General features: G+C 58.4%; 1 protein-coding gene across 2 annotated transcripts in view; it reads right to left on the reverse strand.

The window, feature by feature from the left end:
- The window catches only part of FCGBP (Fc gamma binding protein), a 40,117-nt gene that overhangs the window by 1,821 nt on the left and 22,075 nt on the right, over nt 1-16,221 (reverse strand). For both annotated transcript variants that reach the window (XM_070498553.1, XM_070498552.1), the window contains 10 exons: nt 15,914-16,113; nt 14,585-14,726; nt 12,121-12,458; nt 9,815-10,388; nt 8,989-9,605; nt 8,020-8,563; nt 6,377-6,948; nt 5,500-6,073; nt 4,298-4,497; nt 2,480-2,863 (listed from right to left, as the gene is read on the reverse strand). In XM_070498553.1, the coding sequence (XP_070354654.1) occupies nt 2,480-2,863; nt 4,298-4,497; nt 5,500-6,073; nt 6,377-6,948; nt 8,020-8,563; nt 8,989-9,605; nt 9,815-10,388; nt 12,121-12,458; nt 14,585-14,726; nt 15,914-16,113 (4,145 nt within the window). The remainder of the gene's footprint in view (nt 1-2,479; nt 2,864-4,297; nt 4,498-5,499; nt 6,074-6,376; nt 6,949-8,019; nt 8,564-8,988; nt 9,606-9,814; nt 10,389-12,120; nt 12,459-14,584; nt 14,727-15,913; nt 16,114-16,221) is intronic.

Below are 16,221 nucleotides of genomic sequence, written 5' to 3' on the forward strand. Positions count from 1 at the left end.
GAGGATGGAGAGCATCCACTGGGGGAGGAGTGTGCGGAGCATTGGCTGTATCTTCCCACGGGACCCAGAAGACACCCGTGGATGTCTCTGCAATCAATAAATAGATCAGGAACATAGAGATGTGCTCATCTGGGGACTTCAGTGCAGCCTGACATCTGTGTTTGGGTCTTGGGCTCTACCACACAGGCCATGGCTCATTGCACTGATTCAGCATCAGCCCTCAGGGAGGCCAAAAAATTCTCTCTCTCAGAAATTTGGAACTGGGGTGGTGAGAACCATGGGGTTTGTCAAATGCAAAGCAGTTGTAAGTGACACGAAGTCAAGGGGCAGAAGAGAAGGGGCACTGGGGCTGGCGTGGACTCATGAGGCAAACAATGAAAGGCCTGAGGAGTTCTCTAAGAGAAAGCTGGAGGACAGTTGAGGGAAGGGTCAAGTGGCCTGGAATTGACAGAGGCCAGGGGAAGTTCCCACAGAGCACTGCACTTGGAATCCATGTTGGTCTCCATGTCCACACAGTCAGCACCAGCACCCCGTTCCCATCAAACGGTTAAGAGCGTGGGTGCTGGTGGGTTCAAAGCCTGGATCTCCTAGGCACTCTCTGAGTGACTTGAGAAAATGGCTTCACCGTCTTGGGCCCTAGATTTCCCTCCCTGTAACATGGGGACAATAACAGCCCCTGTCCTGTGGGTATATTGTGGGGAGTCACCAGCCTTGAGTGTGACTGGCAAAGAGCCTGGTAAAGCCTAAGACTCCAGTAGTTGTGGGCTGTGGTTGCCGGCCTCCAAAATGGCCCCCCACGATCCCACCTCCCCTCCCACACTGGGTGGCGTTTGGTCTGCATGACTAACAGGATATGGAACAAAGGATGGGATGTCACTTCTGAGATTGCAGGATATGAAGACTTCTGTCTCGGGGGCGCTCTCTCTTTGGGTCACTCACTTTGGGGGAAGCCATGTTGCGAGCAGCCCATGTAGAGAGGCCCACGTGGCGAGCAACTGAAGCCTCCTGTCAACACGCACGTGAGTGAGTTTGGAAGTGGAACTGCCAGCCCCAGGCCCAAGCAAGTCTTCCGGACCCACAGCCCAACCCAAGAGCTTGGTTGCAACCTCATGAGAGCCCCCAAGTCAGAACCCTTTGTGTTCCTGACCCTCAAAAACGGTGTGAGAGAATGTGTGTAGTTTTAAGCTGCTAAGTTTTGGGGTAATTTGTTAGGCATCAATAAATACTGAATACATCAGTTATTATTAATACTCATATTGTTGTTGAAGTGGTCAGCCGTTGCTTTTGCTCATCCAGCATCTACAGCACTCTCATCTGGTCGGAGAACTTCCCTCTGACATTCCCGTGGGTGCCCAGCAGCCTCCCACTCTCAGCCCAGCAACATGCTGGGTGTGTGTGTGGAAAAGCGTTCACACAGCAGGCCTGAGGCCGCTGTCCTGAGAAAGGCTGCTGGCAACGCCGGCCCTCGGCTGAGATCTGGGAACCCGGATTGTTCATACGATCAGTATGGTTTACGCTGAACGCCTGCTTTCCTTCCGGAGTCTGAAATTTCGGTATGCCGGAGGCAGAGGGTGCCCACGGGACCAGCCCCCCACGAGAACCCTGGGCGCTGAGTCTCTAATGAGCTTCCCCGGCAGAGAGTCCACACGTTTTGTCACAACTTACTGTGGGAGGCGTTAAGCACGTCCTGGGTGACTCCATGGGGAGAGGGCTTGGAAGCCTTACCTGGTCTCCCTGTACTTTTTCCTGCTGCTGATTCTCCTCTGTTTCCTTCCAGTGTAATAAATCTTACCCAAAGCATGATGATACGCTCAGTCCTGCGAGTCCTCTTAGTGAGTCACTGAACCCTGGGGCGGTCTTGGGGATGGTCAGCATTCCATCCCTAAGGTCACAGGGATTTGCTCCACAGGTGGGTATGTGACCCAAACTAGCCCAGTCAGAAATAATCCTGGGGCTTTGGTTGGACCACTTCCTGCTGAGGTAGCTAAGTGGCAGGATGGGGCAGCTGGGGGTTGTCTCTGTCCCTGTGAGGGGAAAGCCTGTCTGAGAATGAAGCTGATTGGGTGAACAGCAAGTCTAAAAGATAGAGGTACAAATCCAGATAATACTGCCAGGGCACCTGGATCCAGCCATTCCTGAGGCTCCATCCTTGGATTTTTCTAGTTACGTGGGGCAATAAATTCATTTTTGTTTAAGGCAATCTGAATTTGGTTTTCTTCCACCTGCAACCAATAGAGTCTTGATTAATACTAATATCAAAACTAGTAAGTTACTTGAGTGTGTTTTTGCTCCTCAACAACTCAGCCAGAACAGAGGGACTAAGCTGGAGATATTGAGACAAATACAAATCCAGAGACCAAACTGCAGAGATCTGGATCACAAAAACAGACAGCAAGCCAGACAGGCAGCCAGGAAGGCAGGGACACTGCAATGGGAAGAACAAAGCCCAGAGGAGACAGCCCCCTGTGCCCAGGCTTACCCACACGCCGTTGTTTGGGGTCACAGTCACCAGCCCGTCCTGGAAGAAGATGTGGGCCTGGCCTACAGCTTTATCTTTGCCATGGCAGGGCCAGACGCCAGCGAGCACACGGTACCAGGGTACGGTCGCCCGTAGTCCCGGGCAGCGGGAAGAGACCTCATAAACGCCGGAGGAGCCGATGGCACTGCGGGCCCCGTCGAAGGTGGTGAGGTTGGCACCCACGGAGAGGGAACAGAGACCCTGGCGGACCCAGCAGTCTCGGACGCCACTCTGAACATCACACACGCGGCCTAGCAGGCAGCCGGCCGCCTGACACGTCAGGCCGGCGCTGGCGGAACAGGAACAGCGCTCGCTGCAGTCTGAGCTCAGCAGGGAGGAGTTCACCTGCGCAAAGAAAGGGGCCGGGTGAGGGGGGCGTGGTGGCCTTCAACCCTCTGGAGCCACGCAGAGCGACTCGGCAGCGACTCCCGATAGGAAACCTTCTCGCATGGCCAGAGTGGTGAGGGCTGTGCTGGGGAGGCCCAGGGGATTGTCGGAGCCCAGAGGAGACACCTAACCCAGCCTCAGGGATCAAGGAGGGCTTCCTGGAGGCGGTGAGATTGGAAGGAAGGAGCAGAAGTTTGGCATCTCCTTCCCCAGAAATCCTGGAATGCCAGACCCTCCAGCCCACCTCTTTGCCATGAATAAAACTGGGCCGAATGAGGATGGGGTGTGGTTAGCTACCTTTCCTTGATTTGAGAAATATGCTTTTGAAGAAGTGGGACACGTCGCAGTTCAGAGGGTGTGCCCAAGGCTGCTGGGGTGTGAATCCCCATCACTCCTGGCTAATGCGGAGCCTAGGGCTGACTTCCCTTTGTCGCACTTTCCTGATCCGTAAAACGGGGAAAATAACAACAGCACCCATCTCATAGGACTGTCGTGATTATGAAGGGAATTAACATCTGTAACAAACTGGGTGCCTGGGAAGAGCTCAAAAAATAACAACAAAAAAAGTCAACTATTAACTTGCAATTCACATTATTACACGATTGTTAGCTGAGCTAACGCTGCGCTGTTGTAACTTGCTATTCTTTTTACTGAGCGTGATGAATGTGGAGGGCGAGGTCCAGTGCCCAGCGGGTGCATTTCATGCACAGCCACACCCGGTCCTCAGACACTTACGGCCCAAGATGAGGTAAACGCGGCTCAGGGAGGGGACTGTAATAGGCCGAATGATGCCCCCTCCCAAGATATAGGTCTCAGTGCCTGCAACCAGTACATGTCACCCTATACGGAAAAAGGGTGATTATAGATGTGATTAAATTAAAAATCTTGAGATGGAGAGATTATCCTGGATTATCTGGGTGGGCCTTAAATGCAGCCACATGTATCTTTATAAGGGGGAGGCAGAGAGAAATTTTACGTCACACAGATGAGGAGGGGAAATGTCACACGGAAGCAGAAACTAGAGTGATGCGGCCACAAGCCAAGGAATGCCAGCAGCCACCAGAAGCTGGGAGAGGCAAGGAATGGCTTCTCCCCTAGAGCCCATAGAAGGAGTGGGGCCCTGCGGACTCCTTGATTTTGGCCCAGTGATACTGATTTCTGACGTCTGGCCTCCAGAACTGTGGGAGAATAAATTGCTCGTTTTAAGCCACACAGTTGATGATCATCTGTCACAGCAGCCACAGGAATCTAATACGGGGACATGCCCAGCGTTGAGCCACAGGTGGGAAATAGTGGCAGCTCCTCTGTCCTCCCCTTGAGGGGGTCGCGCAGCAGCTCCGAGTCCCCGCTAAGCTCCTCCACCCTCCCTGCCCACCTCCAGCCCTGGCTCACCGGCAGGTATCGGCCACCATGGGTGCAGCCGCAGTCCTGGATGGGGATGCAGACACCGTCGGACAGCAGGAAGCGGTCGTCGCACTCACAGCCCTCAAAGCAGCGGCTGGTGCAGCCCGTGAGGCCAGAGAGGGCGGCGCAGGAGCCCCGGCAGGAGCGCGTGCAGACGGAGTAGTGGCTGTGTGCGGGGCACTCGAGCGCTGCAGGGAGAGGGGGCGGGTGGTGTCACATGGGCGCCCACTAGTGAGTAGGCTGGCGGTGCTGGGGACATAAGCCATGAAGACAGACGCAGGCCCTGCCCTACGGAGCTCATACCAGCGGACAGACAGTGACGTCCCAGCGTGATCAGGGCTGCACTGGGGACCTACAGACAGGGTGGTGAGGACCAGGATGGGGGAAGCACAAGCAGAGGGTTTGGGGCCGGAGTGGGGCAAAACAGGGAGCTGTGAGGACCGGCGGTGGGGGGGGCGGGCCCTGGGCTCTGGCTGAGCCATTGGTGGAGGGTTCGGCTGCCCAGAGATGAGGACCAGCATCCAGGAATAAGAGGATGAGATTTGGGGTGAAATGCCGGTGTCATATGGGGACACAGCAGGTGTGAGGGACCCTAAGGACACCAAGCGAAAGTGTCCAGGAGGCCACTGGACCCCTGAGGCTGGCAGTCAAGAGAGAGGTCAGAGCCGGAGACAGACAGTGTCCACTGTCAGCACTGAGGACAAATCTAAGGCTGTGGAGGTGGACGATGGCCCTGGACGTGGGTCCCATCCTGAGGACAGAGAAAGGGACACAGCCCTGCCCCGGGGGATGAGGGGCCACTGCCTTAGAGAGCCTGAGGGGACGTGGCCCCGCCATGGGGGTTTGAAGGAAACAGATACCCCTAACCAGGGGTCTCTGAGGGGAACAGCCCTGGGCTGGGGGTCTGAGGGGCTGCAGCCTTGTCCTGGAGGATCACAGGGGATGGTGGTCCCACTCTGGGAGGTCTGGGGGAGCCACAGACTCAGGCTCTGTGGTTGAGCCTCTGACCCACTGGACGCGCCCTCCCGGGTCCCCACAGAAAGGGTCCAGGATGAGCCCTGAGGAAGAGCTGCATTGGAGGGTTCAGGACAGCGGGCCCCTGAAAGGGGTCTGAGAAGGGCCAGTCAGCAGGCCAGAGGGCACCCCCCTAAGCCTGCTCTGGAGTCCCTTGAGGGCCCAGGGACACTCACGGCAGAAGCTGTCTGTCCTCCACGACGTCACGGCACTGCCGGCCGCCTGGCAGGCTGCAGTGTAGGCCGCCATGCTGCTGCACAGGAAGGCCCTGTCACCCTTGTGGGCGCACAGGTCGTACACGCACTGGCGGAAGTACTCGGAGGGGCTCAGCTCGGCGTGGCAGCCCGCGAAGGGGCCCTCGGGGTCCCGGAGGCGCCCGCAGGCCTCGGTGCTCTCGTAGGCTGCCGTCTCCTGGGCCAGGCACACGGGGCAGCCCTGCGGCCCGCAGCCCTCGCCGCAGCCCTGGAGGGACATGGGTGCCCGCCACGCGGCTCCGAAGGCCTCCACGCTGGGGGCCACGGTGCCACTGGGCAGGACAAAGTCGTCGCTCCAGTTGCCATTGAAGTTCCCACAGAGGCCACAGAGCCGGCCGCGGAAGGGGCTGGGGACAGATATGAGGATGTGGGCATTGCCATCGAAGAGAAGCCGCAGCCCCTTGGTCGTCTGCAGAACCATGTTCCGGCCCTCGGCGGTCACCCGCACGGCCCCCACAGCCACAGGCAGGGTCACGGCCTCGCCGTCCACAGTGACCTGGGTGACAGGGTTAGGAGGGGGTCAGGACTCACAGGACCACAGGTAAGGCAGTCCCCTCAGATTCTCAGGGTGGAGCTGTGTCCCTCTCAGTCCCCTTGGGGTGGGGCCATGTCCCTCTCAAACCCCCAGGGTGGGCCATGTCCCCACAGACACCCCAGAGCAGGGCTGTGTCCTCCTCAGATCCCCAAGACAGATCTGTGTCCCTCTCAGTCCCCTTGGGGTGGGGTCACATCTCCCTCAAAACCCCCAGGGTGGCGGGTTACCCCTTCAGACCTTCAGGGCAGGGCCATGTCCACCTACCTGAGGCCCCTGAGCCAGGCCCACAACCTGGTCAGCCACGATAACCAGCAGGCTTTGGGGATCTCCGGCCTCATTCTTCTCAAGCACGATGGCAAAGTCCTCGTCCCCAGGCTGCGGATGGCAGACTTGGGCCAAGACGTAGGAGCAGGAGCCATGCAGGTCATAGACACGTCCATCGAGGGTGACGTAGTGGATGCCCCCATTGGCCAGGCAGCGGCCACAGCCTGTAGGGTGACAGGCCTGGACACCGTCCTCTATCCGGCACTCCTCGTAGGGCCTGCAGGCCGCGCCCTCCTGGCAGCTGACGAGGCCGCCCTGTCCACACTCACAGCGCCGCTCGCACTCAGGGCCGGGGTAGAAGGCCTCGCCCAGGGGGTAGTAGCGGCCGTCGTACAGGCAGCCACACTGACCCACGGGCACGCAGCTGTCACCGCTGAGCACGAAGCCGGCATCGCAGACGCAGCCCTCACGGCAGGTGGGCTCACAGTCCTCAGGCACCGAGAGGCTGGGGCAGCTCACAGGGCAGGAGTTCCCGCAGAGCTCGTAGTGGCTGTGGGCAGGGCACTGGACGTCTGTGGGGACAAGACGGGAATGAGCCAGGCAGGAGTAAGGGTGGGAGACAGGGGGAGGCACGCTGCGAGAACCTGCCTAGTGAATCTGTATGTTCTGCCTGAAAATACTCCATGAGTGAGTGTGCCCAGGGATCTGAGCCGGGTATCTGATCCCCTACATGTGCCAGGGGGGTTAGGGTGGGAGCTGGGTACCAGGTCTCTCTGGCCAGGCTGCGTGTCAATCGGATGGAGCATTTCTAAAGATCAAGTGACTGAATGGGCGAATTTGACCATGTGGATCTGACCAAGAGATGCAGGATTAAAACCAGCTGTGTCCGAATCCGACTGGGGTGTGAGGCTGGATATATCTTGGGGTATGAACCTGTCTGAGTGTGCCTGGCTGTGGACGTCTGACCTGGAGCCTCTGACAGGGTCTGTATCAGTGTGTGACTCTGACCCTGTGTATCTCATAGATGCAGCCGACAGGATAAATCTAACAGAGGAGATCAGCCTAAATGGACCTGCTGGGACCATCTGACCATGAACCGGTATGTATCGGTCTGTGGCTAAGTCAGGGTTATGATTCTACCTGGGCACCTCTGCCCAGGTGTGTCTCACTGCAAATCAACCAAAGGAGTCCCCGTCTGAGGTTATCGGACCAATTCTATCTGACCCTGTGTATTTCACTGTGTGACAGTCTAGGGGCATCGGGCTAGGTGTGACTCACCAGGTCTCTCTGAACAGGGGTACCTGACAGAATCTAGTTGACCAGGGGCATCTCGCTGTGTACCTGTGACAGGGTTAGCCGCCCCAGCCCAGGATCTCTGAGCCGCATGAATCCCCAACAGCGGACTGGACCCAGGGTTTCTGACCCGGTGTATCCGAGTGTGTCCCACTGCATACTATGTGACCTGGTGTATTTCAGTGTGAGAACGCAAAGGTGTTTCTTTGACAGGAGACGTCTGGCTCACGGGATGCAGGGTGGTGACTAAGCCCCACGGAGCGGGAGCAGGCTCTTGTCTCAGAGTCCCGGGAAGGGGGCGGCGGGGAACCCCCAGTGTGCGGACCGTGCATGCACGCATCGGTACTCACGACAGAAGTCCGGCCGCCTCCACTCGCCGAGCTGGGCCCCAGCGGCCTGGCAGAGGGCCACGTAGGCGGCCACCGCGGGGCAGAGGGCCCCGGGATGGCCCTGAGCCTGGCAGGCGTCCAGCAAGCAGGCCTGGAAGTACTCCGCGGGCGGCACGAGGGAGTGGCAGGGCGCCAGCGGGCCGTCCGTGGCCGAGATCACGCCGCAGGCGTCGGGACCGCCGAAAGGCTTCTGCTCCTCGGGCGTGCAGGGCTCCGGGCACGGCCCGGGCACGCACTCCCCGCAGCCCGCGGCGCCGCCCACCTGCCAGCCGCTCGGGTCCCCGCCCACCGCCGTCAGGTCGTCGGCTGGGTCCCGGTTGTAGTTCCCGCACAGGCCGCAGAGGGCGCCCGCGTAGGCCGAAGACACGCGCAGGCGCACGTTGCTGTCCCCGTCGAAAGCCAGCGAGAGCCCGGCGGCCGCGGTCACCACCACGTCCGCGCCGCTCACGTACGCGCTCAGGCGCGAGTCCGGCTGGAAGGGCAGCGCCACGAACTCGCCGTCCACCTGCGGGCGCGGGGGTGGGGCTGGGGGTAGTGATCGGCGGGGACACCGGCTCGAATCCGGGCTCCACTACCTCCCGGGGTGGGCGGCGGAGGGGGGATGGAACCCTGAGCACGTGACCTCCGCCCTTGTAATAATAATAGCAGTAATAATGATAATGAGCATCTATAGACACAGAGTCACTGGCTCCTCACTGTACCCTCTGAAGCAGGCGCTTTTCTCAGACCCATTTGACAGAGGAATAAACTAAAGCTCAGAGATGGGGAAGCCGCTGCTCCAAGCCACCGAGCTCCGAGGCCTGTACTCTGAACCCCTGCATCATGCCCGCGCTAACCTGTGAAAGGTAATCAGGGCAATGGCAGACCCCTCCCTGTCCCAGGCAACCCCAGGGCCAGCACGTGCTCCTGCCTGGCCCACAGACCCCTCACCTGCAGCTTCCGGGGCCACTGGGCGCTGAGGGTCAGCCTGTGGCCGTAGATGTGCAGGGTGACGCTTCGGGTGTAGCTGACAGCCTGGCTGCCCCGGTGCTCATTGGTTACAGTGACCGTGAAGTTCTCAGCTCCCGCGGGGGGTGCGTGGCAGGGTGCACTCAGCAGGTACTCGCAGCTGCCCTGGAAGTCGAATCGGTGCCCATCCAGGGTGGTGTAATGGGGGTCGCCCCAGGCCTGACATTCAGCTGTGCTGACAGGCTGGCAGCCATACTGGCCCGAGGGCAGCAGGGCACACTGTTCACCTAGCCCACAGCTGGCAGGTTTGCAGACCAGCGAGCCACCGCCAGGCCCGCAGTGGCACCGCTGGGAGCAAGTGGCATCCGCCCAGAACTCGCTGCCTGCCTCGTGGTAGGCGCCGTTGGCCCAGCAGCCGCAGCCGCCATCCAGGGGAACGCAGCGGTCGGCACTGAACACGAAGCCCGAGTCACACTGGCAGCCCTCGGTGCAGGGGCCCTCACACAGGGCTGTGGTGGTGGGGGGCGTGGGGGACGGGCAGCTGGCCGGGCAGGGTGGGCCACAGAGCTCATAGTGGCTGTTCTCAGGGCAGGGCATCACTGCAGGTGGATGAAGGAGTGGGAGGGAGAGAAAGAGAGAGAATGGTGTCAGGGGGTGGGGTCTGACCATAGGGTGGGAGGAGCCAGAGAGAGAGACTTAGAGGGACAGACTGAGGGGGGGGGGACCGGAAGGACTGGATTGAAACCCCAGCAGCCCCACAGGGACAGGACCCGGCCCCCAGCTCCTGCTCCGCTCCCCTGATACTCACTGCAGTCGGTCTGCTCCCTCCAGTCCTTGATGACAATTCCAGCGGCCTGGCAGGCGGCAGCATAGGCAGCCAGAGCCTGGCACAGGATGTCATAGACCCCACCGCCCAGGCAGACATCCAGAACGCAGCCCTTGAAGAAGGTCTCCGGGGCCACGTGGGCATGGCAGGCGGCGAAGGGGCCTCCTGAGCCAGGGGCCAGGGGGCCACAGAAGCCAGGGCCCTCGTATAGGTCCAGCTGGTCCTCGGGACATGTCGGGCAGGACCCCTGACATTCGTGCCAGCAGAGTGGGTCCCAGTCTGGGACTCTCCAGCTGCCGCCCCAGACGGGTATCGAGGGAGCCAGCGTGCCGTTGGGGAAGGCTTGGTCATTGCTGGGGTTGCGGTCCATGTTCCCGCAGAGCCCACACACTGCGCTGTCATAGCTACTGGGCAGCGTCACCTCCACTCGCCAATCCCAGTCATAGGTGACCGTCAGCCCAAAGTCAGTTGTTAGCACCGCTTTTGATGCGCCGTGGGTCACCGAGAGGCGCCCACCAGCCACGGAGACAGGCAACGCTGTTAGCACACCGTTCACCTGGGGGAAGGGAGGAAAGGAGGCAAAAAGAGGTCACTCAAGGTGGACAGGCCCCTGCTCTTGTCCTGCCATGGCTGGGAGCTGCCAAGGCCTTCCTTACCACTGACGGTTGTATAGCCATTTGACAAACATAAACATGTGCTCTAGTCCAGGACTTGGGGGCTGAGACCTCACACTGCTTCTTTTTCTGGTTCTCTCTCTCTCTTTTTAAATTTTATGTTATTTTATTTTTTTGAGGGAGACTGGCCCTGAGCTAACATCCGTGCCCATCTTCCTCTACTTTATATGTGGGACACCTGTCACAGCATGGCTTGATAAGTGGTGCATAGGTCCATACCCGGGATCTGAACCGGCAAACCCTGGGCCACCGAAGCAGAGTGCATGAACTTAGCCTCTCACTTTTTTTTTGTGAGGAAGATTGGCCCTGAGCTAACATCTGTTGCCAATCTTCCTCTTTTTTTGCTTTCCTTCTCTCCAAAGCCCCAGTACATAGTTGTGTATTCTAGTTGCAAGTCATTCTAGTTCCTCCATGTGGGAAGCTGCCACGGCGTGGCTTGAGGGGCGGTGCACAGGTCCACACCTGGGATCTGAACTGGTGAACCCCGGGCCACCAAAGTGGAGCGCTGAAACTTAACCACTGGGTGGGGCCGGCCTGCTGGCGCAGCGGTTAAGTGCGCACGTTCCGCTTCTCAGCGGCCCGGGGTTCGCTGCTTCGGATCCCGGGTGCGGACACGGCACCGCTTGGCATGCCATGCTGTGGTAGGCATCCCACATATAAAGTAGAGGAAGATGGGCACGGATGTTAGCTCAGGGCCAGTCTTCCTCAGCAAAAAGAGGAGGATTGGCAGATGTTAGCTCAGGGCTGATCTTCCTCAAAAAAAAAAAACACAAAACTTAACTACTGGGCCACAGGGCTGGCCCTCTGGGTGTCTCTCTTGATCTCCGTCTCCCTCCGTCTCTCTCTGGGTCTCCCTCTCTCGTGCACTCTCTCCCTCTGTCTGCATCTGTGTGTGTGGACTTACTTTCTGGGTCTCTCTTGATCTCGGCCCATCTCTCTGGCTCTTTCCCTGTGTCTCTCTCACTCACTTCCTCCCTCCCTCCTCGTTCCCTATGCATCCCTGAGGGTCTGGACATCTCTTCCTCTCCTCACCATCATTTAGTGAGTGCCCCCTTGTTGTTCCACACCTCACTCTCTCCCTGTGAGCTGCCATTGATTTGCATCTCCATGACCCTGGGCAGGAAGAAGGGCCCGTGTCTCTTTCTCTCTCTCTCTCTCTCTCCACCTCCCGGAATTTTGCTCCACGTCGGAGCCTCTGGGCCTCTCATTTGTTTCCTCACAAACATTCACGGGGGCTCACCCGGTCAGCCAGGCCCTTGACAGACGCCGCCTCCCTGCGGGGCAGGGCCTGCGGATCCCAGTTTCACCGATGAGGAGGCCCACCACGTAAAGTCATGTGCCCAACATCACACGGCTCAGGAGAGCCTGGATTCAAACTCAGGTCTCCACAAAGGCAAATTCTGAAGTGCTATGGTCAAGCCCTTAGCAAAGGCCTAGGTTCGCTTAATTCCCAACAGAGGGGTGATGTTTTTGCTGTAATTATTGTTGTTTTTGCTGCCCTTTTGTTTCAGGCCTAGACAAAGACAGAGCGCATTGAGCTCCTAACTATGGCCGGCAAAACCCCTCCTGGGTGGGGGGTGAGGGGGGCTCAGGGGACCATTCCACGGGACTCACCCGGACTTTGCCGATCTCGCCTTTGTGGATGGAGATGTTGGTGCCGAGGGCAGCCACAGTGACTAGCCTCACGTAGGATACAGCGGGGTTGCCCCGGTTCTCATTCTTGGTGGTGACGGTGAAGGGTGGCAGGCCCTGGGCGCTGACCCCAGGGCAGTCGGTGGTCACCAGTACGTAGTTGCAGGTGCCCTGGAAGTCAAAGTTCCGGCCATCGAAGGAGTGGTAGTGTGGGTCACCCCACAGCCAGCACGTGACCTCATAGTTGGGCACGCAAATGGCCTGGCCATCCTTCTCCTGGCACGTCTCCTGTGGCCGACAGTTCACATCTTGGCATGGGTCTGGGGGTGGAGGAGACAGGACTTTGAGGGGCTGCCCAGCAGAAGGCCGGCTGCTCCCCAGCATCTGCGTCAGTCTGTGCCAGGGATACTGGCTCTGAGGGCTGCCATGGGTGAGGCCAGATTCCAGGGTCCTCACTCTGAATCCCAGACCCCCTGCAGTTTGCTGTTTCTGAGACCAGGCCCTGGGGGGCCCCATGTTTGAAATTCACACCCTGTGGAGGACTGTGCCTAAGACCCCATCAAAGGTCCCCACATCGGAGACCCAGGCTCCCAGGTCCTTCCAGCCGGAACCCCAGCCTAGAGGCCCTGCATCAGCACCCAGCCTCGGGGTCCCCTTGCTTGAAATCTCAGCCCCAGGGAACCCAGGTCTGAGACCAGAGCCCCAGGGGTCTGCACCTCTATGATGCCAGCCCAGAGGGCATCCCTGAGGGCATCCACAGCCCCAGAATTCCCTGTGCTCTAGACCCGGGCCCCGGGTTTCCCAAGCCTGAGCTCCCAGCCTCCCGGGGGCCACCACATCTGAGACCCAGGTCCTGGAAGTCTCTGTGCCCAAGACCAAGGTGCTGGAGGAACTTTCTGGCAAGAACCTAACCCCAGAAGTCCCAACACTCGAGACCCTGACCCTGAGGACTCCGTATCTTAAGCCTCATGGCCACGTAAGACTCCAACGCCGGGATTACTGCATCGGAGACCCTGCCTTGGGGATCTCATTTCTGCCCTACCTTCGAGGGTCGCTTTCTCCACAGCTCTGTTCCTGGGGCCACTCTATCAGTGACTGCAATGTTTGAAACCCCTACGTCCAAGACCCCAGCCTTAAAACTCCCTTCTCTCCTCCGGTGCTGTTTTTCTGTTGATTGCCTCTGAGCTCCAAACCCACTCATAGTTCGGCTTGGTCATTAGAGGGCGCTGGAGAGTCACTGCAGGAGGAAGGGACTCCCAGGGCCTCTGCTCCCTGGCTCCTGCTGGCCCATGGGGCGTGGGGCACGTGGGACACCCACTCCCTGAGGTCCACCGGCCCCAGCTGGCTTCCCAGTGAGTCACTCGGGCGCCCTGCCGGGCAGCTTCTCAGTGAGCTTCGCCAGCACCCCAGTGGGGGTTTCCCCAGCACCAGCTCCAGCCTGCACAACCTCTCTGCCTCCAGGGAGATGGGCCTCTCAGCCGTGGGGTGGGGCCCCTCTTCCCAATTCCCTCCTTCCTTCTGTAGCCCGAGGGGCAGCGGCTGCTCCCTGCATCTGCTTTTCTTGTGTCCTGTCACATTCTTTTTACCCCTTTGTAGATAATCCTCTATTTCAAGTAAAGAATTTTTTCTATTAAACTTTCCTTACTCAAGCTACTGTGTGGTTTCTGTCTCCTGGTTGGACCCTGACCGGTGTACCCCCAACCCTTGGAGTCCCTCTTATCCTGCCCCTCGGCTCGGAGGGTCTCAGTCCCCCACCTCTCAGTCCTGGAGGTCCGCTTCTCTTATCGTAATAAGGGAATTAATTATTCTCTGCCCTTCACCCTAAGAAACCAGTTCTGGGGGGCGGCTCTGTGTCTTTGACTTAATCTGGGGGGGTCCCATGTCTGAGACTGATCCCTATTGAGGAGGGCCCTGTATCCAAGACCCTGGCCTTGGCGGGGTCTCTGCCTGAGACCTCAGAACTCTGCTTTCTGCTCCTGTCCTGGGGGTCCCAGTCTCCCTACCCCTTGGGATGGCGTCTGAAGCCCCGAGCCTATTCCCACACACCAGTGGTCAGCAAACGATGGCACCGAGGCTGCCTCTTATAAGTTTCATCAGAGCCACGCTCCCTCACTTACACAGCCTATGCTGATTTCATGCCACAATGGCAGAGCTGAGTAGTTGTGACCGAGACCATACGGCCTGCAAGTGTAAATATTTATCATCTGGCCATTTAGAGAAAAAATTTGCCTGACCCTGCCTTATGCTGAGGGTCTCTGACATCTGCCCTGAAGCCTGGATTCCACTATAAGGGTGGCTGCCTCCCAGCCCAGGGGTCCCCAGGTCTGAGACCTCAATCCTTAGTCCTCTGCGCCTCCCATCGTGAAGATCCAGTCACACCACCCTCAGCTCCACAGTCCCTGTCCTCTGTTGTCAGCCACCCCGGCCCCCTGCCCCAGCCCAGCACCTTTGGTGACGCAGCTCAAGACGCCTTCCAATGGCTCGCACACCTGCCCCGGCTTGCAGCTGTGGGCCTGGCACACCATGCTTCCTCCAGCGTGGCACGTACACTGCTGCTGGCAGCTGTCGATGAGCACCGTCTGCCCCGGCTGTGGGGACAGAGGGCACAGCCATCAGGGTGGGAGCTGACGCCAGCATCTCCGGTGTCCCAGGCACAGAGGGGTCGGGAGGACATGAAAGGGACATCTTTCAGCAGAGTGGCCCCTTGTCTTTGAAACTAAGGCACGGGATGGCCTTGGGGTCCAATTCACTCATTCATTCATTCACTTTCATTCATTTACTCATTCCTTTATCCAAAATATCGATGAAACACGTGCTGTATAGGAGAAACAGTGCTCTGGAGCAGACGGCCGGGTCTGAGGCCTGTTTCTGCTATTTCCAAACTGTATCCCTCTGCACAGATGACTTAACCTCTTTATGCCTCAGTTTCACCATCTGTACGTTGCAGATAATAACAGCTCCTACCTAGGAAAGTATACTTGAGCCCATAAGACGTACAAAGTACAGGTGAAGCGAAAAAGGATTTCCCGTAAACAGTCCAGACTGGGGAGGAGACGGAGGCAGAAATGAAACAAGACTGGGAAAATGATGATTATTTTCGAAGCTGAGTGACAGGGACGTGGAAGTTTATTATACTGTTCTCTTGACTTTTGCACACTTAAGAATTTCCATAATAAAAAGTGTATATATATAATGCAATATATATGTATATTGCAATGCGTATATATCTACAAGTAGGTATATTGTATTGTCTCTATATATGTAATGCATATATCTTGTACGTATAACGCTTGAAGCAGCAGCCAGCACATGGTAAGTGCCATCTCCCTATTTGCTGTTATTACTATTATTATTCTGATGAGGAGAACAGCAGAGGGTCCCTGCCCTCAGGGAGCCCACAGCCCTTTGAGGGAGACCGACCTTAGACACACACTCAGATCAGAGGAAAAGGCGTAAGCGAGAGGGTGGGAGAGAGAAGCACAGGGAGGGAGCCGCTGGTGTAATGGAGAAGAGTCTGGACCTGGGTTACAAAGCCAAAACTTGACCTGGGAGCCAGGGAGGGCTTAAGGTTGCATGACCCGTGGTCATATTTAGAAAGGTCTTTCCCACTGCCGGGGGCACGGTGGACCCAAGGGAGCCAGGTGGGAGACGACAAATGAGACCACGGTGGGGCCTCGGGGTGGGTGGGAGAGACATGCAGGAGGCCAGTGGACAAGGCTGTGGGGCCGATGGGCTGTGGGAGGGGGGCCCAGGATGAGGATGGCTGGGTCCCTACCTCGTAGTAGGCACCGTTGTGGTAGCAGCCGCATTCCTGGATGGGCACGCAGGTCTGGCCATTGTTGAGGAAGCCAGGGTCACACTGGCAGCCTTCAGCACAGCTATCCGGACACTGTGAGGGGGCACTGAGGGCCGCGCAGCCCACAGAGCAGGTGTCTGCACAGACCTCATAGTGGCTGTTGGGAGGGCACGGCAGCGCTGCAAACAGGGGGTGCCAGTCAGAGCCCCCAGAAGGGAGGGGCTGCAGGGCCTGACCTTCCCCTCTCCCTGCCCCCGAGTGTCCCCTGCTGTCTGCCCCTCACTCAC

The sequence above is a fragment of the Equus asinus genome, chromosome 26 (genome assembly GCF_041296235.1).
Source record: "Equus asinus isolate D_3611 breed Donkey chromosome 26, EquAss-T2T_v2, whole genome shotgun sequence".
Classification (NCBI taxonomy): domain Eukaryota; kingdom Metazoa; phylum Chordata; class Mammalia; order Perissodactyla; family Equidae; genus Equus; species Equus asinus.